This window comes from Tasmannia lanceolata, unplaced genomic scaffold (genome assembly GCF_043159265.1).
Source record: "Tasmannia lanceolata isolate RefF3 unplaced genomic scaffold, GAP_Taslan_0.1 ptg000020l, whole genome shotgun sequence".
Classification (NCBI taxonomy): domain Eukaryota; kingdom Viridiplantae; phylum Streptophyta; class Magnoliopsida; order Canellales; family Winteraceae; genus Tasmannia; species Tasmannia lanceolata.
In genome coordinates this window covers 26,858,622-26,880,788 of record NW_027518697.1, presented here as the reverse complement: position 1 = coordinate 26,880,788, position 22,167 = coordinate 26,858,622, and the positions used below count along the sequence as shown (strand labels likewise).

Below are 22,167 nucleotides of genomic sequence, written 5' to 3'. Positions count from 1 at the left end.
GACTCCCTAAACACAAGATTACCCAACTTAGGGAAATTTTCGTCATTCGTAACAATATCGCCATTCACGTTTTAAACTAAAAACAATTGTTTTTATACCCTTTAGTGTTGATTTTATTAAAATTCTACCATAACATTTATAAATTACATAATTATAATATGAGAGAACATTTCCTACACACTTGTGTAGGTAAGTTACCTACACACTAGCTTAAAATAAAGTGGGGGCCCACATTGTTTGGGTGATCCAAACAATTCATTTGAATGGTCCTCATATAGATAGGGTGTCCACAAAAAATCAGATCCATAGGATCATCCCAACCCTACGATTTGTGGAGGTAAAATGGACGTGTATAAACCTTCACAAATTAGTCCATTTTTTGCCTCCATAGTTTGAATGGTTAGGATGATCCTATGGATCTGATTTTTTGTGGACACCCTATCTATGTGAGGATCATTCAAATAAATGGTTTGGATCACCCAAACAATGTGGGCCCCCACTGTATTTTAAGCTAGTGTGTAGGTAACTTACCTACACAAGTGTGTAGGAAATGTTCTCTCTTATAATATACCCCTTCTTAAAAAGTCATACTACATAATTAAGACTTTAAATTTCTGTAACTACAACATATAAGGGCTTTTTATTAGTGATTTAACTCGCTGATTTCATAAAAATCAGTACCTTAAATCACCTTTAAAACCCACGAAATTTATTTGTAATAATTACAATTTAATATTACCAAAGTACGAATCAAGCACGATAATATTCCTTGAGAAAACAGCCCTCTAATACAATTTTAGTTTCTGATTTTTCACCAAAATAAACTCTGAATTAGTTAATAACTTTTTTATAATTTCATAAACATCACACATAATCAATTATATAAACCTTAGTTTGAAACTACCCCAAAATTATGGAAAAACAGCCCTATTTATGCGCTGAATTTTCAGAAAAATTCAACTCAACTCAACTCAACCCAACAAAGCCTTTGTCCCAAACTAGTTGGGGTCGGCTAAAGAATCCTTTAGAAAAACATTCATGAAGAATGTGAAAGTAATTTATTCGCCTCTAATCCTGGCTCTAGTTGGGTTCTTCTAAGTGGATCATTTTCTTCCATTCTATCCTATCCAAGGTCATGTTCTCTGTTATGTTCCTAGCTATCAAGTCTTTCCTCACTGTTTCTACCCAAGTTGTTTTCGGTCTGCCCCTACCTCTTTTTACTCTATCAATTTGGTACGAGTCGCCTCTTCTCACCGGAGCATCCAAAGGCCTACGTTGGATATGTCCAAACCATCTTAAGCGGTGCTCTCTCATCTTCTCCTCAATTGCTCTCTCATCTTAAAAATAATTAAGGGACTCTATTTAGGTTTTAAAGATCACAAAACAATGTTCTTTAAATTTTTAGGGTGGAAACCTATCCAAATTTCACCTATATAATACATTACATCTTTTCTAGGGGACAAATTTTATTAAATGACATTAAAACTACCCCTTTTTTATTATTAAAAATATGAAATCAACTCAAAACCCTAATTACATTAACCTAAACAAGCTTAAAACATCAATTACTATACTCTAAATAAGAAAAACGAGATTTAAGGCACTTTTCTCTCTCTTTTCCGTTCTCTTTTCCCTTTCCTTTTCTTCTCTTCGTTTTCTTCTCTTCGTTTTCTTCTTTTCTCTCTCTCTCTCTCTCTCTCTCTCTCGCACGCGCGCGCGCGCTCGTGGAGGGGGGAAGGCCACATATATATTATATTTTTTTTCTCTTCCCTTTCCTCCTTAAGTTAAGATTTTTAATTTGGTCCCGCCAATCTCCACAAGGGTGTCTTTATCAATGTGTTTAATTATTTCCAAGAGGGTGTCAATATCAATATGTTTTAGTGTTTCAAAAAGGGTGTCATTATCTATATGCTTTAGTGATTTAATTAGGGTGTCAATATCAATATAGGTAAAGAAAAATAAAAGAAAATAGGGGTCGTTACAATCTCCAAGGGGGAGAAGCCGACCCATTGAGCCAACGAATGACATTGAGTGAATCTCCCTCAATCACCACATTATTTAACCGGCCATTAGCAAGTAGCTTGATGCCTTGATGAACTACGCACACTTCAGCCTCCAAAGAATCCATCACGTGATTGGCCCCGCGAAGGCCCAAATGACCTCACCACGGTCATTCCTCAAAACTCTTCCAATGTTTACAGGTCCAGGGTTCCCCAAACTTGACCCATCAAAATTAAGTTTCAAAAAACCCTAGCTCAGGACGAGCCTACTCTTGGAAAACTTTTTGCTTATTCTCCATACTTAGGCACACTTCTCTCCACACTTCCCATAAGTCATAGCCAGATACAAATTTGAAGCATAAGATAGCCTTAACCCAAGCTATCGACAATGCAAGCACTTTGATGAATAAGTAAAAGGACCCTTAGCAATCCCGTAAAAAACTCTTGCATTTCTCTCCTTCCAAATTACCCAGATAGTAGCTAGTAAGGCTACGTTCCACAAAATCCTTCCTTTTCTCTTCCAAGGAACCTCAGCCCAACTCGCAAGAGGATCAATTAATTTCTTAGGTGTTCGATAGTTACATGGTGTAGAAGAGAGAGAGTTAATGAGAAGATGGCTGCCACACATGGGTCAAACATGGCTGCCACACATGGGCTGCCACACATGAGTCGAACATGGCTGCCACCCATGGGGTGCCAACAACTAGGGGTAGTTATTCGGTTATAACCGAACCGAAATAACCGAAACCAAACCGATTACCGATTAAAAATTCGGTTATTCGGTTATAACCGAATAGTGGGAGAAAAAGAGGGGAAAAAGCTGAATCTTGGTTTCGATCGGAGGGCTAGGATCATCCAATCGAAATGATTTTTTGAGCACAACCTAATTAAGTTGTGATCAATCAAATGGATGGTTTTGATCTGTTAACTTACCAACTTCTCCAATAGCTTAAGCTGTTGGAGAAAGGCGTTATTTATCTTTTATACTCTAACACTCCCCCGCACGTGTGGCCCACTTGGCAAACACGTGGCACATGTGGTCCCACTTTGGGTTGACCATTGCATGTGGATTTTCGCTATCCGGGAGGTTTGAACTCGAGACCTTTGGCTTTGATACCATGTTAACTTACCAACTTCTCCAGTAGCTTAAGCTGTTGGAGAAAGGCGTTATTTATCTTTTATACTTTAACATGATCATCCTTTGGAGTGCCCATATCACACCTTTTTTTGAAAAAATAATGATTTTTATCATAATTTCGGTTAACCGATTTTTTTTTGAGATAACCGAAACCGAAACCGAATAACCGAATTGCCAAAAAAAAAAAAAAAACCGAAACTGAACCGAAAAGGGAAAAAACCGAACCGAACCGACCGAACCAATTCGGTTCGGTTTGGTTATTCGGTTTTAACCGAATAATGAACACCCCTACCAACAACCATAGTCCAACACTCCCCCTCAAGCTGGAATGTATATATCATACATTCCAAGCTTGTTACAAGCATCCTTTAACATGGCTAGCCCTAATGGCTTAGTGAATACATCAGCAAGTTGATCTGCTGATCGTGGCAGTCCACCTCAATGTGTTTGGTTCTCTCATGAAAGACTAGATTAGTGGCAATATAAATTGCTGACTTGTTATCACATTATAATCGTGCTGGATTTGAAGATGAAAGATCAATCTCAGATAGAAAGAGCATAACTTCTCCACTAGTATAAGACATAGCCCTGTATTCTGCTTATGCACTGGATTTGGACACAGTGTCTTGCTTCTTGGTTCTCCAAGATACCATATCACCTCCAACGAAGGTGCAGTAGCTAGTTGTAGATTTCCTGTCTCATAAAGTTCCTGCCCAATCTGCATCAGTAAACCCTTCTATTCGTTCGTGACCATTTTTCTTGAAGCATAGTCTTTCCCCAGAGTACCCTTCAAGTACCTGATGATATATGATATATACATTCCAGCTTGAGGGGGAGTGTTAGACACATAGGGTCATTATTGTCTTTTATGTGTATACTCATGTATACTCCAACGAAGGTGCAGTAGCTAGTTGTAGATTTCCTGTCTCATAAAGTTCCTGCCCAATCTGCATCAGTAAACCCTTCTATTCGTTCGTGACCATTTTTCTTGAAGCATAGTCTTTCCCCAGAGTACCCTTCAAGTACCTGATGATATATGATATATACATTCCAGCTTGAGGGGGAGTGTTAGACACATAGGGTCATTATTGTCTTTTATGTGTATACTCATATAAATGTAATAAAATCGTGGAGGGAGAGATAAGACTAACGATTCTCTCTTTCTTCCACATTCTCTCTCTCTAAACTTCTTCTTAATCTCCATCTCTATATCAATCTAACAAATGTTTCAGTTGAAATTTGCTAAAAATTCCACTTTTCAGATAAATAAAGCAAAGTTTCTTTCGAAATGTGAAATGTTGACATTTCAACAGACATTCCGATAGTGGTGAAAATGAAAAGAAGTTGGATCATGGTGGAGAAGAGCAGCGAGATTCCTTGAATATATTTCTAAAAAAATGACAAAATGAGAAGAAAAACTAGTGGTGAAGAGTATTACCTGAATCCCAGCCAGGATTTTGTAGCAAAATGTTTCTCTGATTTTACAAGATCTCAACTGAAATTTCGTGCTGAAACTGAAATGTTTCTTTTTCGCTGATGTCTGAAACTGAATTTTAAAACCTTGGTTGATGGATGAATTAGAGTTGGATCATGGTGGATATCTATGATTTGGCTGACACTTTGAATTTATTGTAGACACACGTGTTGTGTTGTGTCCGACATGACACCCGTGTCCACACGTGTCGACACTCTTTTAGGCACTTTGAAGTGTACTGCTAGAAGTGTCAATAACTTTATATGTATGTACGTGTAAGTGTGCCATTATTTCTAGATTTCTAGGGGTTTGCATGTCAGATACCTTGTATCTGTGTCAAAACTTGGCAAACAAATCTGTGTCCACAAATCATTTTTTTTTTGAAAGATGACAATTTTATTGACACTATGAAGATACATTAGGGACCAGTGGTCCCGACTTGCATTACATAGGATCAAATAATACTGGCCAGGATTATACTCCTAGGCCATTAAAAGCAACTAAAATAGAAGCTACCCTATGCTAAGAAAATAAACACTACTAAAACTTCCTCCGAATCTCCGTCATTACATTTCAATCCCCCAAAACCTAAGCATCTAACTGTACCAAAAACTATGGAAGCCTCCCTCCTCTTACTAGAAAAACTACAGCAGCGTCTCATCTTTAAACAACATACCGATGAGAGTACTTTTCCAATTCCTCCAAAATGTGCTGGATTTGGAAATCCAGCATTTCAATGAGAAGTTCCTCCGGAATTCGATCCAAGCAACTAGGGTGTTTTCTTTTAGCAATTCTTTCTTCCACTAATCGAATGCCAACCACCTTATTAGCTTCCCAATTCATTCTCCTCTCAGCTCTTTCTTCAGCTACAAGTAGTTTGAAGAAGGGGTGTATAAATAACGGTGAGTGGGTCTCTTTGACCTCGCCAGTCCCACATAGATTATACAATGTGAAGGGGCAATCCTGAGCGTCTAGTTTAAAAATTTTCCACTGTTTCTTGAGGAGTTCTGCTGCTATTTCTTTGTGGGTTGGGTCAATAGTGGAGGCCCTCTCCTCATCGTAAGTCATAGACTTCATTCTCGTGAGGATGTTTTCTAAAATTACAATTTCCGTGCATATCCACCTGCTCCACCCGTCTGAACCAGAGGAAGACCCACCAGTATTGTCTTGATTGTCCATTCCTGGATTATGATTTGATCTCCCAGAAAGAAGAGGAAACGCCCAAATACCGAGTGCTCCTTTGGACTTCTTACTGCTCTTAAAAGAACTGAATTAGTGATGCCCTAAAATGCCAGCTCCAAGACCTTAGAACTTTCTGCATCTCGATAAGGGGATAAAAACTATTTTAGCAATAAAGTTAATGTGGCCCACTCCCCAAAGCCCTATCTCTAATGAAAATAAATAAGAAGCTCCACCAGAACAACTTTATCTCGAAGTCCTCACATTTGCTGTAAGTAATAAAGGGGATCTATACCCAAAAGGCCAATATCGACTAGAGACTAAGGAAAAACGCCCAGTGGTTTATCCCAAAGCAAAACCTACTGAGGGCAAATGGGAAAATTTGTCCCTTACCCCTACTAAAGTGGTCTCGGATGATTTGTCCAAGCTGCTTATCAGCCTTTCAATTGATTTTACCATTCTAGCCTTGAGTTTTAAACCAAGAAAGCTCTCGCCAGAATAAATGTTCCTAACTCTTGAAGAGTTGCCAGCGTTTTTATCTGCTAGCCACTTTACTTTCTGCCTAGGGGTAGGAGGGGCATTTGGTTCAAGCTCCACCCTTGACAGGCTAGCTTTTCGCCTGATCCTATGTCCCATCACACATTTCCCAGAACCTTTCTCAATTCTAGTCTTGGACCGAGGGCTAGGAAAATTTGATTGGTAAGATTTGAATTTTGAAATCAGGCTGGGGCCCAAGGGAGCATCGGGAAAACTTTTTCCCGCCAATGGATCCCCAACCGGAGCCACTGAGATGCCCAAGCCAGCGGATAGAATTTCTGACAAGCGCCAATCCAATGAACTAGAGGGCTCAAAATTGGGTGTACACTCATTTTTTCCGGGGATTTTGATCCTAATGGGATAAGTCTGGTTCAGAATCTTGATCTTAACAAAAGAACCTGAAAAATTTCTTTGGGGCGCTAAAATTTTGGCTGAGACGAAGCTCATGCAGTGCTGATTATTTCCTTCCATCTTTATTTCTAAGACCCTACCAAAAATGCTCCCTATAGCTTTAACAGTAGATATGGTCCAAGCGTGTAATGGGTTTCGTAAAATTTTACCCAAAGGGCTTCCTTGCCTTGAAGGAACTCCCGATTCCAAGGTGCAAGAGAGCACAATTGGGATCCCAGAGCTTCAGGACCTTTAGTGAGGATCTTAGAGGCCTGCTGTTCTGATTCAAACATAAAGAGGAGCTCATCTTCCGCCAGAATACATGGGCATTGTAAAAATGGAATGTCCCATAATTTTTGTGTCCATAACCAGAGGTCTTTTAACGAGCCATTAAGATTTTTCTTTTTTCCTATCAGACAAGCTTTTAGGGTATCCATTCGAACTTCCACTTCCCTACCCGAAATGGACAAGGTCGAAATCCCTCCAACCCCATGAGAAGAGATAGTACCAGTGTCCGGCCATCGATCGTCCTCAGAACAGCCCACCTCCAGACAAGGGCTAGGCCGGGATACCCATTTAGAAGGGCTCCTATTCCATTGACACCAGCGGCAGTTATCCCACCACTTAAAGTTATGATACTTGCAGGGAGAGCAAAACCAGTTCCCATCATTACTATCTACCCCTTGTTTGGTCCTCCCCTCCACACTCCGTTTTACTATAGCTTGTTTGCAAATTTTGCATCTTTTCCGCCAACCAAAATTTTGGTATTGGCAGTGTAAACACTGCCAATCCTCCAGCCATTTTCTCCTCATGGTCACAACTGTACATGATCTGCTTGCCTGTTAGTGGTTACAGGGCTTTTGCTTTCATGCAGCTCTGATATAACGCATTTTGTCTGTGTCAACAAATCATGATTATATGTACTTTCTATTTTAGCTGTGTCCCCATTTCTAAATTTTGGGAGTTTGCCGTCTCTGACACTTTGTGTCCGTGTCGACATGTGACACTTGTGTCCGTGTCCATAAATCATAGGTGGATATACTTCATCAAGTCTTTTTGTGACCAATTTAAGCTCGTAGACATGGTTTCAAATTTCCATCAAAATCGACACAAAAAGACCAAAATATTTTTGCTTTGATCCCTGTCGAAACGCATACTGAAATTGAAATGAATATTAAAACCAAAACAATAAATATATTAGTAGCATACTATACCACTATATGTTACAAAATTATATTTATATGAATTCTATTTGAAATATGGTATATATGTCTTGTATAAATATTTATATGAATTACATGTGAAATCTGGTTTTTACTGGAAAATCAAACATGCATGACAACACACATCACTGGGTGTTCGATTTTGTTTGACCATTATGGGTGTGTTTTGTTTGGTTATGTGATAGGTTTGAGTGTGTATTTGTTCTTATTATGGCACTTCTTAAAAACCCATCATTTGGATATATTTCCATATATTTCTATGATTTTACTGGATTTCCATGTAAAATTTCATCTCAAACGACATGTTTCTATTTCCATCATGAACAATACCTAAACCGAAACCCGAAATATTGCCCGTATAGGACCCAGAGTAGTCAGATCCACTATACTGCAGTCCAAATCACGATTTTCGGATTGGGTGGGTCAAATTACTTTGAGTGGTTACAATATGCCAAAATTTTTATTGGGATTATATCTAAATTGTGTTCTATGAATGGATAAATAAAGGGACCAAAGGAAGATGATCCCAACTCTAAGAGGTGGGAATTTTAGAACTTGATGATAATGCATGGTTGTTTATTATTCTTGTGTACATGAAAGGATGTATGAGATATAGTAGTGTAGAAACTAGAAATACTCCCCTAAGCACGATATATCTAGAGTCATCATCGATATCATGACTTACCAAATATTGTTCAAGGGGAGATGTTCATAGCGGAATGTTACAGTATTCTTAGGAGAAAACGGGGAGAGTTAGATCACTACCAATCCATTGTATAGTCTGAGAAGGACGCAATAAACGCTTGAGCATCTGCAAAACAAGACGGGCAAAGGAGAGAGTGCCTCCCCCACAATGTTATCGAAGTCAGACATTTGCGGGGTGATCAACAATCAGCTTTCCTTTCCGAAAAACGAGAGCTACCACTCTCCCCAGTGCGCCCACCAATGCCAGAAGTCTGATTGACGTAACTCAACTTTTGACCTTGCGTGGATGACACTCAAGCTCCCGCTGTCACTGGCTTGCAATACTTGCCATCTATGTCTTTATTTAGACTAACACCAAGGTTAAGCCTTTTTAACTTGCTGTATAAGTTTAACCATTCCCCTCTTCTGAACAGGAATCGTATGGAGACTACAAGAGGACGGCGACAAACCATCCTACCAATCTACATGTTGGCTATCATCAACGGCCGAATTGGAGCAGGACTGGGGTATCAGCGTCTATGGATCAACCCCATGGACTCCTGCCAAACAAGATCTCTATTTGCAATCTTCGAGTATCGTCTTCTCCTTGGCAAACTCGTTTGTCGCTTTCTTTGCTAGCTTAAAACCCAAACAGAAAACGTCTCACCTTTCAAACTGTCTGAGTTGATATTCAAATGCTCAACCTCGGGGGTGTTCTCTATCTCAAATAATGCCTCCACAGGCTTCGTGGAAGAAGTAACCAATGTTTTTTGTGACGCCATAGATTTAAGCATTGAGTTTTCTTCATCCAAAACCCTAAATTCTGATGTATGGGGACCCAATTGTTTTTATGTCTGGCTTTCTCTACTTTGTTTCTTTTATTGATGATTTTTCCGAAACCACATGAATATATCTTATGAAGACTACAGATGGAGTTTCTAATATCTTTAGGATTGCTCATTAGATGATCTATAATCAATTTGAAACCAATATTAAAATTTCTCGTATGGTAATGGATGTGAATACACTTCTCATGAACTTCAAAGTTAATCAAGTGGAGAATGGTATTGAGTTTCAAAGGTCCTGTCCCTGCACTGCATAGTATAATGGAGTTGCAGAAAGGAAAAATCGTCATCTCCTGGAAATCAATAGGTGATGAGAATCATAATCAGCCTTTGAAGGCCTATCAAAGGAGGCCACATATGCTTAATTCCAAGGCCCCAATCCTAATTTGCCATTTGTGTGGGCTCTTATGATGATTTGTTGTTGTGTGGTGCTTCCTTTTGATAGAAGTATTGGTTTGTGTGGATTTCTTTGTACGTTAGTGAAGTTTTTGGCAGGGGAAGTAGATATGTGTCAGGGGGAGATCGTGATCATTGATATCTACTCAAAATGAAAGATCAAAAGTCATCTACTCAAATCGAAAGATCAAAAGTCAGTTTGAAAGTTTGTGTTTCAAGTTGGAAATGCTGTCATCTAGGCTCCATCTTGAGGGAGAATGTTAGAGAGTTCAGTTAGTGTAGGTCTCATTTTATTTATGTTTTGGCGCTACTCTAGGTGTTTTCTCAAGTTTTTTTTTCCCTTTAGTTTGATGGTCCCGTCATTGGATGCCCTAATTGCACATTCTGCAATTTGGGGAACATTTATAAAATAACGTAATGGACATTGGGTGTGTGTGCGGGTGGTTCCATCATTAACTGTTACAAATGGTTGACACACAGAATTTTGGTAATACAATAGTTAGAAATGGACCAATAAAATGGACAACAAAACAGGATAGACGTAAAATAAACATTGATGAGCAATCTACTTGACTATTCTTTTGACATACAATTCCACTTTAGGCTGTTTTTTCAGTAGTCTGTATGTTATGTTCTGCAATACATAGGATTTCTCTTTCATGTGGAAGTGGCTAATAGTTTATACCGTAATAGCTTTTTATTTATATCTACTTTCATTTTTTTCAAGACAATTGTTGGATGGGGTCTATCCTCTGTTTTATTCTTATATGTACTCTGACTGGATGTTTTGCACTTGTAGATATATTGCAGCTGTGGATGGTAGTGTCAATAGGCGGCATCTTATAGCCATCAGTGAGGGTGCACTCATTGATGGGGTCCACTGTGCACCAGATTCTGTGGAACTATTGCCTGTACAACCAGATGTATCTAAGCCTAGACTTCGCATTGTGGTACTCCTTCGCTCTTTTTATTTTTTCCTTTTATTGTTTCCACAACATTCTTGATTAGTTGACTGGAAGTATTCCGTATTTGAGAAGTTTTCTTGAATGCACTGTATTCTTTCGTAGAGTAGGCAAATTTGAAACTTGGACATTGATGAAGTACTTTTAAAGGTGTGTTGGAGAGGGAGGGTGAGAGAAATCCCCCAAAAGTGATGGATTGAACGTTACGGACTGATGAAGAAAATAATGTTTACCGAAAAAACTATCCTCAAAACCTGAAATCTTCTACAAATATCTTGCAGGAGTGTTTTGATCCATGAAAGGGGCATTATAGACCGAACCGAACCGACCCCCCCCCCCCCCCCCCCCCCCCCCCCAAACACACACAAAACCTAGCTCAATTATTAGAGTAGGTTTTGTTGAAAGATACATTATTTTTTTGTTTATGTCATATGCTTATGTCAAATAAGGGAATTCAAGTCTTTATATTGAATCAATTAAATGATTAAAAGAGGGGATGCTCCGTGAAGGGAAGCACACGTAAATTCCAAGGTTTGTTTCCCTTCTCTCTCTCTCTCTCTCTCTCTCTTGTATGTCTTCTCTTACCTTCATTCTTTCTGTCTCTCATTCTCTCTTAAGATTTCTCTACATGTTATCAGAGCGGATTTAGATCTAGTGCGGATCTAGATCAAGAGAAGCAGGGCCCATCATACTATTATCCAAAACCAGATTAAAGAATCTAGTGGAAGGCTTTGTAGACTGAAGAGAGAAGATTGACCCACACATCTTCCACTAAATCTGGATGAGATGACTGGTTGTTGATAGATTCCCTTAGGAAGTATTTATGGTGATTTTTCATCACTTTTTTATTTGGTGTTCTCGATCTGGAAATTTCATATTTATGAAATTTGAGAAGTCGGATCTGTAGTTTTTCAATCTGTCCTCCCTGATCATCACATCTCTATGATTGAAGTAAGATCATGCCCAAATACATGTCATTCGGTATTTCTGTGACCAATTCCAGCACATATCAGATCCAAGTAGTCAGATGCGTGGTTTTAAATTTCGGCCAAAACATTTTGTTTCAGCCAAAATATTTCAATTTCTGTTGCTACTGAAACAAAATCTACTTGAATTCGGAAAAATACCAGATTTTCTCAAATTTTCGGGATTTCACTAATGTTTTAGTTGAAATATACAAGACATGCAACTTTTCAGATTCAAAAAGCAAAGTTTTTGTCGAAATGATGAAATTTGGACCCAAACCCTGACAAAACCAACTCCACTAGCATTAAAGAGAAAAAACAATGAGATTCCTTAAAGATATTTCTAAAAAGACGACAAAAAACCAGACCTAGGTGGTTTTCTTTGAAGTTGGATCTGATATGTGACAGATAGATCTGAATTTTTTTTTTTGAATTTTGGCAGGAAAATACTCTTTAATCTTCAACTCAAGTGATGTGACACGAGTGCTTGAACCAAGGGCGGAAACGTAAATCTTGCATTCAACAAGAAGTAGAAAAATGGAAGAAATGGAAGAAAACTAGCACTCTAGTTTGCAATTCCATTATCTGAAGAGAAATAAAGGGGACAGATGGGAAGAGCCAGGCTCTCTCCACATACGCAAGAGAAATCTTTCTAATCTGAATCTCAAATCAAAATACAAGCTAATGAAGAAGGAAGTGTGATGGGCTTTATATAGACATGCCTTACAACCACCAATCAACTAATATTACTACCAAGCTATAAAAAAGTCTAATAAGGATATCACTTATATTACTAAAATGATAACCAAGGACCACCATTAAAGACAGAGCAATAATACTACCCTTATGCTAGTGCATTCCACATGTCAAGTCCGATGCACAAGGTTTCTTCTTTTCCGGGGTCGCTGATTGTGGAGGGTGACTCCCTCAATGTGATTCTATGGGCGGAATCCAAATAGATCTTTCCATGGAGATTGGGGTCTCCATGAAGGAGATATTTTATTGCATTATTGTATTGGATGCTCTTTCCATAGTTTTGCCTGACTAAAAATTTCTCAGTGATGGAATTTAATTTCCGGGTAACTGCTTTTGAAATCATTTACCTGCCATTTAACCAAGATGCAATGCTCTTTGTTGATACTTAACTCGTTGATCTTTGCTTTAGCATCCATTGGTTTTTCTTTTGTCATTTTATTGCATGCTTTCATTATAATCAAGTCTATTTTTTTGCTTTTCAGTTGATGGATCTACTCATCTAGTTTTTTCATTATGTATTGGTGATTCTTTTTTGTCCCTCAATCAAGTTAAAACATAGGAATGCATAGTAATGAATGTTTTTTCTTGTTTTGCTTAAAATCAACCGGTTAAACTTATTTGTGGCAGGTTCATGAAGGGAGAAATCATGAAGTCCGTGAACTGGTGAAAAATGCTGGACTTCAGGTCAGTTTCTAATTACTAGATTGATTGCTTACCTAGTTTTTGTTTCAAAGTTTCGGTTTGTGCTTGTACTCAGTAACTGATCATACGGTGTATTACATAGAGTTCAAGTTTAGTTCTGGCAAAACAATCTGAGCTTGGGTTTCTTTGTCCTGGATAACAAATATCCTTATCTTTCCCAGATTATTTGGGATTTTAGACTTGTAAATTAAACATTTCATAACATTCAAACTTTTAGTTTTGATGCTCTTCTGAAGAATATTGTTGCTATTCAAGACACTAGAACATTATAAATTTTGAAAGTTAGACCACATGAGTTAGTTTGTTCGAAAGCCTTACTAGAAGCATTCAATGGTACTATTCATTGATTTTTCGATATGTCATCATTTTCTTAATTTCAAATAACATAAAATGAGAAGACACTTTAGTAACTCTTTTTCAGGTTTAAAAATTAAGATGCAATTTATGCATGACACGGTTATTTTAGGCTTTCTATATTAATCTTGATTTATTAACCCAAAGCTTCACTGGATATAGTCAAGAATGTCATTTTAAAGTTCTTAATGAAATCTTTCGAAAGAAATCGGTTTCATGGCAAATGGATATATAAATTGAGAGTTCGTGATTTTTTAGAAAGTTTTAAAATGTTAATTTAACTTACCTTGAAACTCATGAAAATTATTTTGCCTATTAACAAACATTCATGTCTAACTCTAATTTCCTTTTGCTTTTAAATGGAAAAAAATACGCATAGTCTTTATGAGGAAAAGAGACAACAATGCAAATAATTTCGGACAACAGCAACTTGAAACCAAATTATTTGCCCCCGCTCTATTATACGGTATAGTTGTGTCTGAAATAATAGAAAAAATTATATGCAGTCCTTAAGAAATACAATTCACTTGCAATGCATTTAGAAATATTTTGTATTCTTATGAAATACTAAATATTTCCACTGCTGCTTGGGGGATGTTGCGCCAATCATGAATTTATACGATTTTTTTTACTTTGGTCGTGTTCGTTTCTCTCTTATTCATGTTTACTTGTTTCAATTTTACTTTTCAGTTTCTTCTTTATGTTAGCTAATTCCACCGCCAATAATCTGTCAGCTTCATTCTCTAAAGCGAGTACGGATAGGTGGTTTCAGGCTTCCATCAGATCTTGGGTAATTCCACTCTCTAAACTCCATATTTCACTTTTGAGGTTTCATTTAATTTTTCTTCCTCTATTAGAATGCTGACTTTCCTGATTATTGTTGCATTTTTTCCATAGAATGTGTTTCTCAACTAAACAGCATGCTAGGAACGGTTTCATTTAGAATTTATCAAAGATTTTAAATAAGATTAACTCTAGAAGCATGCTTAAAACTCAACTATTTGAAAGAAGCATATCTATATCCTTACTCCTTAGATTTGCCATCTTATTATTCTAAGATATCTCCATGTATGGTTACTATTATTCTAGTGTAATTTAAATCCTTAATGTAGATTTCCGATACGCTATGTTGTATCAGTACGAATACGAGTGTCGGAATCCGACACGGCTTTCGAGTGTCAGATTCGGCAAACCTGAAAAAGTGATGATGCGTGGATTCGCCATAATATTTTAATCAATTCTCATATTTTAATTCGTTTTCATAATAATATGATTATAATGAGTAATATAGTAAAAATTTTAATAGACAAAGTAGAAATAATGTTTTATTTCAATTTAAGAAACTTACTATTAGGATAAATAAAACTCAAAACATGCGGTCATTGTAAAGTGTGGTAGTGATATTTAAAAAAAGAAAACAAATAAAAGAGACCTAGAAGTGTCTCAAAGAATCCTGAAGTATTGGAATCCGAGATGTGTTCGACACGGATTCTTCGCCCATGTAGAAGAATCCATGTAACATGGCCTATATGACAGTTTTGTCTATCAACCCTCAATATGGGTTTGAAAGAGGGGGGAAGGGGGAGATTTAAATGTTAAATTCTATGATTTGTGGACATGGACACGAGTGTCGTGTGTCAACACTGACACGGAGTGTCGAATACGGCAAACCTCCAAAATTTAGAAACGAGGACACTACTAAAATAGAAAGTATATATAATCATAATTTGTCGATACAGATTCATGTGTCGAGTTTTGACACGGATATGAGTTGTCTGACATGGCAACATCTAAAAATCTAGAAATGGAGACACATACATACACACAAAATTATCGATTATTACACAAATACGTATCCACACGCCCACATTAACTCTAGCACTCCTAGTAATACATTTAAAAGTGTCCAAAGGAGTGTCGACACGTGTGGACAAAGTGTTGGCTAAATCATAGGTTATATTATTGTTAACCGAAAGTTTAGACAGAGAAAAATAAATGAGTTAGGGTTATCTCCCCCTGACTCATATCTTTATACTAAAACATAAAGGAATGTACAAAGTCCTAAATGCCCTTAGGCAAGTTACATATTCCAACACTCCCCCTCAAGCTGGAATGTAGATATCATACATTCCTAGCTTGTTACATATATCACTCAACTTTGACTTATTTAAGGACTTTGTAAACATATCAGCTAATTGGTCCCCTGACCGAGTAAACACAGTGCAAATATCTCTTTTCTGGATTCTTTGACGGATAAAATGACAATCCACTTCAATATGCTTGGTGCGCTCATGGAAGACTGGATTGTTGGCAATGTATATTGCAGCTTTGTTGTCGCAATAAAGCTGCGAATGAGAAGATGAAATGAAGCCAATTTCAGAAAGAAGTGAACGTAGCCAAATAAGTTCCGTGCTTGTCTGTGCCATTGCCCTGTATTCAGTCTCTGCACTGGACTTAGCTATAACATCCTGCTTCTTACTCTTCCATGAATCAAGATTGCCACCTACAAATGTACAATACCCAGTGGTGGACCGTCTATCTACTGGGGATCTAGCCCAATCTGCATCAGAGAAGCCTTCAACTTTCATATGGCCATGTCTTTTGAATATCAATCCCTTCCCTGGAGCCCCTTTCAAATACTTGAGAATCTATGTCACCGCAGCCCAGTGAGAAGTACGTGGAGAGCTCATATACTGACTGACAACTCCAACAGCATATGAAATATCTGGCCGAGTAACCGTGAGATATATAAGTTTACCGACAAGCCTGCGATACCTGCCAGGATCCTCCATCAACTCTCCTTCTTCTGGAACGAGTTTCACATTAGGATCCATGGGTGTAGAAGCTGGTTTAAGTCCAAGATTGCCTGTTTCTTTTAGCAAGTCCAAGACATACTTTCTCTGTGATAGGAACAAGCCTCTAGAAGAACGAGCAACCTCTATCCCCAAGAAATACCTGAGCTGACCCAAATCCTTAGTAGAGAATTCATTTTTCAAGAAGGTTTTCAAACGTTGTATACCTTGTGAATTGCTCCCTGTGATGATTATGTCATCCACATAAACTATCAACAAAATACACCCAGCTGAAGAGTGATAACTGAAGACTGAGTGATCCACTGCGCATTGTTTCATGCCAAAGCGCATGACCGCCTCACTGAATCTCCCAAACCACGCACGCGGAGATTGTTTGAGGTCATAGAGTGACTTGCGTAGGCGACACACGTAGGAGGAAGTCTCCCCCTGAGCAACAAACCCTGGTGGTTGCTCCATATACACCTCCTCAGTCAGGTCGCCATGGAGGAAGGCATTCTTCACATCCAGCTGATGAAGGGGCCAGCTATGATTAACAACAAGAGACAGGAGCACACGGACAAAGGGAATTTTCGCAACTGGACTGAAGGTCTCAGTGTAGTCAACACCAAAAGTCTGAGTGTATCATTTCGCGACTAACCGCGCTTTTAAGCGCTCGATAGTACCATCAGGGAGGTATTTGATGGAGAAAACCCACCGACAACCAACAGGACGGGCACCAGCGGGGTAGGGAAACCAGATCCCATGTATCATTACTATGAAGAGCGCCCATTTCTAGGTTCATAGCATCACGCCAGCCAGGATGGTCAAGAGCCTCAGCCACTGACTGTGGTAAAGACATAGAAGACAAGGAGGAAACAAAGCTCTGGAAGGTAGTGGTGAGCTTATGATAAGAAACAAAATTCGAAATAGGATGTGCAGTGGAACGGGATCTCGTACGAGATGCAATAGGAGAATTAGAAACAACAGAGGAAGGCGGAAGAGAAGATACCTGAGAGCGGGAGAGAGGGATCATCGGCTCAGAAGATGATTGTGCGAGAGGAGGTAGAAGAGACCTATCTGTAACTTGGCGCCGCTGATACTGCTGTGTAATTTTAGGTGGAGCTGGCTTCTCCAACGTGGCAGAAGAAGTAGAAGCTGCAGAAGCTTGCCGCACGGAAATAGGAGATGACAGGAGAGAAGCAGGTTGATCTGGTAAGGGAAGTGAGACCTCGGACTCGAGAGAAGGGGTGAAAGATGCCGCGCCATGTTGGAAGAATGCCTCAGACTTAAAGAACGTAACATCGGCCAAGACAAACCAGCGACGCAGATGAGGGCTATAGCAACGATAGCCTTTCTGCGTACGGGAATACCCCAGAAAGACACAATGCTCAGACCGGGGATCGAGTTTGTCACGGCCAGGTCCAAGGTGATGAACAAAACAAACGCATCCAAATACACGAGGTGTCAGAGGAAACTGTTCCTTACTAGGAGATAAAATCTCGAAAGAAGAGGCACCCTCTAAGACAGAGGAAGGAAGACGATTTGCTAAGAAGCATGCCATAAGAAGGGCATCACTCCAGTATGCCTTAGGAACACTCATCTGAAAAAGAAGAGTGCGACCTATTTCAAGCAAATAACGAAGTTTCCTCTCAGCAACACCATTTTGTTGAGAGGTGTACACACATGAAGACTGATGTAAAATCCCATGTTGGGAGAGATAGGATTGAAAGCCATTAGTATCAGAAAAATATTCTCTAGCATTGTCAGTACGAAGACATTTAATATTGTAATTATATTGATTCTTAATTTCAGAATGAAATGTGCGAAAAGCAAAGAACACGTCGGATCGACTCTTCAGTAAATATAACCAGGTCATGCGTGAGAAGTCATCAATAAACACAATAAAATACCGAAAGCCAGTACTAGACGCGAACCTAGAGGGTCCCCATACATCAGAATGGACTAATTCAAATGGACTAGACACTCGACTAATGATCCAGGACGGAAACGACACACGACGGTGCTTCCCGAGTTCACAGGACTTGCACTGAAAACTAGAAAAGGTCCGGGAATCAGAGAAGTCTGCTGCAGCCGCTGAAGTGAAGGATGCCCCAGGCGATAATGCCACTGAAATGTATCCACAGAGCTATGTAAGACAGTAGGCGGCCGGCAGTCAAGACGATAGAGTTCATCTACCTCACGACCGTTCCAATCGTCTTCCCAGTCGAGAGATCCTGAAACAAACAGTAAGATGGGAAAAATGAGACAGTGAAGAGATTTAGTAATTTGGCTAACTGAAAGTAAACTAAATGGTGATTTTGGTACACATAAAATAGAAGATAAGGTAAGAGCAGGATGAGGGGAGATATGACCAACACCAGTGATAGGTGTAGTGGACCCATCAGCAAGGGTGATAGACCGAGAGGGAGACGAGAAATAGCGAAAAGAATGAAGCTGAGAAGACTTACCAGTCAGGTGATTGGATGCGCCAGAGTCAATGATCCATGACCCTGAGCTAGATAGAAGGGTAGTGGGTGAACTACCTGGTTGTGCGAAACCTGCAGAGGGAGGACGAGAACTGAGCCGCAGACGCTGGAACTCCTCATAATTGGCACGGGATAATGTATAGGTGGAATCAGCTGGTGCAAGAACAGAAGCAGAGAGAGCGCAATCTGAAGCTGAAGCAATAGTAGCACCCATGTGAGCCGAGCGTGCCTGACGAAGCTCGGGATGCAGGGTATAGCAATGGTCAATATAATGTTCCTCGCGCTGACAGTGAGTGCAAAAAGAACGGCCACGGCCACCACCAGAACGACCACCACCACGGCCACGACCAGGGAGGCTCCACCACGAGGCGGGCGAGTACTGCCATCATAGGTCGCGAGAGCAGAACCATCAATAGGAACAGATATCACTGGATCACCAGGAGAGCACTGCTGGACGTGGGAGTAAACCTCAGTAAGGGAAGGAATAGCGCCAGAACCGATAATCTGTTGACGAAGATGCATGTTCTGCTGACGAAGATGCATGTACTCTGGACCCAAACTCTCAAGGTACTGCACAACACGGATCTGATCCCTCTGACGGGCAGCCTTTGTGAGATCCGTGGTAAGCGGCATGTAAACATCAAGCTGCTGACAGAGGACAACGAATTGACTGTAATGGGTGGCAAGAGGAAGATCACCACGGCAGAAACGCACCCACTCAGAATAGGTAGAGCAGATCCGACTAATGTTTGCCACGCCAAAGTAAAGAAGAGTAACCTCATCCCAGATCCGTTTCGCAATAGGCAGAAGCATCAAGGGCCCAGAGACGTGAGAGGCCATACTCTGCCACAGAAGGGTACAAACAAGAGCATCCTCCTGTTCCCATCGATCAAAGGTGGGATCCGTCGTAGGAGGAGGATCACGACGAATGACGTGGGCTTTCCCACGGGCAATAAGGGGGAGTGTAATCCTCGGTCCTGGAAAAGGTTTTCCGAGTTGGTGAGAAATATTTTCTTGGAAAATTTTGGGGGGTGCAAATCCTCGATCCTGGAAAAAGTTTTCCAACCGGAAGAAAATATTTTCCTGGAAATAATTTCCGCCCTGGGTAGAAAATGTGTGGGGGGTTGCTGCGAGGGTACAGGACTAGGAGCTATACGCCCAGGGGAGGAGAAACGTGGCGGGAGGGAGGGCCTGGTGCCTTCGGCTTGGCGGAACGACTCCTTCCCAAGAGGAAAAAGACAGTGTGCCTCGGATGAAAACTTGGCCCGGAGTTGGGTTTCGCGGCGAGAGGGGTGGGGGGTGGCGGAGAAGATGGAGGCTGATAGAGTACCCTAGGGATCAGAAAACCCTAAGGCTCTGATACCATGTTAACCGAAAGTTTAGACAGAAAAAATAAATGAGTCAGGGTTATCTCCCCCTGGCTCATATCTTTATACTAAAACATAAAGGAATGTACAAAGTCCTAAATGCCCTTAGGCAAGTTACATATTCCAACAATAATGAACTCAACCCTAGTAGTTAAAACTCTCTCTCTCTCTCTCTCTCTCTCTCTCTCTCTCTTCATACACACACGCTAAACATGTTTCTGTCCTTTGCCATCCGTTTTCTTTCCATGGAAAATTTTTATTGCAATTTTTCTATGGTGGATTTTTTTACACCTCCTGCGTGGCATGGGTGAGGCCCACCATTTTACAATTCACGTTTTGATATGGTAGAGCCCATAATCTCTACCCAAACCTATGCATATCGTGGGACCCACCATTTTACACCCATGAGTAGGGCAACATCTCGAGCCAAATCCATGCATAAGGTGGGGCCCACCACCCAACCACATGCTTATGGTGGGGCCCACCATTTTACACCCATGATAGGGCAGCATCTCCACCAAATCCATGCATGTGATCGGGCGGGGCCCACCATTTTAAGTTTTATGTCATGTTTGGATAGGGCGGGACCCATTATTGGTGTAGGCCAAGAAGGCTTGTGTATTATTTTACACCCATGCATAATATGGGTCTAGTTGTGTGTGTGTGTGTGGCATGAGATGTCCAAGTTGTAGTTTGGTTTGTTTCTTTACCCTTTATATTTGCTGATTTGCCTAGTCTTTTCTTTCCCCTTTTGATTAATTGAGTTCTGATTGTTTGAGTGCAAAAAAGATTGCTCCATACATTCCTTATGATATTTACATGATGAATCGAAAGATTGAAATCTGACTTTAAAACAGCAGTGAAAAGTCCTTTTCCTTCCATTTGGATCAACTACCTTCAACCAAGAGTGATCTTTCTATTTATCTCAACTGAAACCAATTATTTCTGGTTTTCATGCAATCAGCTGTTTCAAACAGCAACTTATCAGTTTTGTTCCTGGAAAATTCCTTCAAGTCTTGGTTAGTTTAGCTTGTTACCTAAGTTGTGTTTTGGAATTCACCTCTATAAATGTAATTCTAACTTTGATCTTCAGTTCAGAAAACTGCTGAGTGTTTCTGAAAACTTCGAGTGTTACCTAAGTTGTGTTTTGGAATTCATCTCTATAGATGTATTCTAACTTTGATCTTCAGTTCAGAAAACTGCTGAGTATTTCTGAAAACTTCGAGTGTTATTAGCATGCATCTATGAGATCCGATCTCTGTAGTTTGAATCTGAGATGAAAACTCAATTGCTGTTTCACTTGGAACTTTCTGCTGCCAATTCCTAAAAAAAACTTAGAGCTATGAAGTGGTATCTATTCTATACAGAACCAGTTCAGATTTGAAGTGAATTCACTTGTTTCTTTTATGATCTACCTGCCTTAGAATCAGGTCTGATTGTTTAAGATACGGCCGAAGTCAGATCTGAGTTCAGATTTGACTACATTTTGTTAGAGTTGGTGCCCTAAAACCCAGTATATTTCGTATGTTAATCAATAAAAGTTTCTTTTCATGACATTTATGGGTACTAAAAGTTAAATATGTGTGATGAGAAAACGGTTTCTACACACGTGTAGATAAGTTATCTACACACTAGCTTAAAATACAGTGGAGGGCATATTGTTTGGATGATCCAAACCATTCATTTGATTGGCCCTCACATAGATAGGGTGTCCATAAAAAATCAGCTCCATAGGATCATCCCAACCCTACGATTTGTGGAGGTAAAATAGACGTGTATAAACCTTCACAAATTTGTCCATTTTTTGCCTCCACGGTTCGAAGGGTTAGGATGATCCTATGGAGCTGATTTTTATTGGACACCCTATCTATGTGAGGGCCAATCAAATGAATGGTTTGGATCACCCAAACAATGTGG

General features: G+C 39.6%; 1 protein-coding gene across 4 annotated transcripts in view; it reads left to right on the top strand.

Annotated features, from left to right (window-relative positions):
- Positions 1–22,167, top strand: part of SVR1 (pseudouridine synthase family protein) — an 80,727-nt gene that overhangs the window by 37,431 nt on the left and 21,129 nt on the right. For 2 of the 4 annotated variants that reach the window (XM_077364681.1, XM_077364682.1), the window contains exons 7-9: positions 10,666–10,816; positions 13,177–13,233; positions 14,340–14,395. In XM_077364681.1, coding sequence (XP_077220796.1) covers positions 10,666–10,816; positions 13,177–13,233; positions 14,340–14,395 — 264 coding nt within the window. Of the gene's footprint in view, positions 1–10,665; positions 10,817–13,176; positions 13,234–14,295; positions 14,400–22,167 lie in introns of those variants that run through there. The other 2 variants (XM_077364683.1, XM_077364684.1) reach the window with 2 other exon arrangements.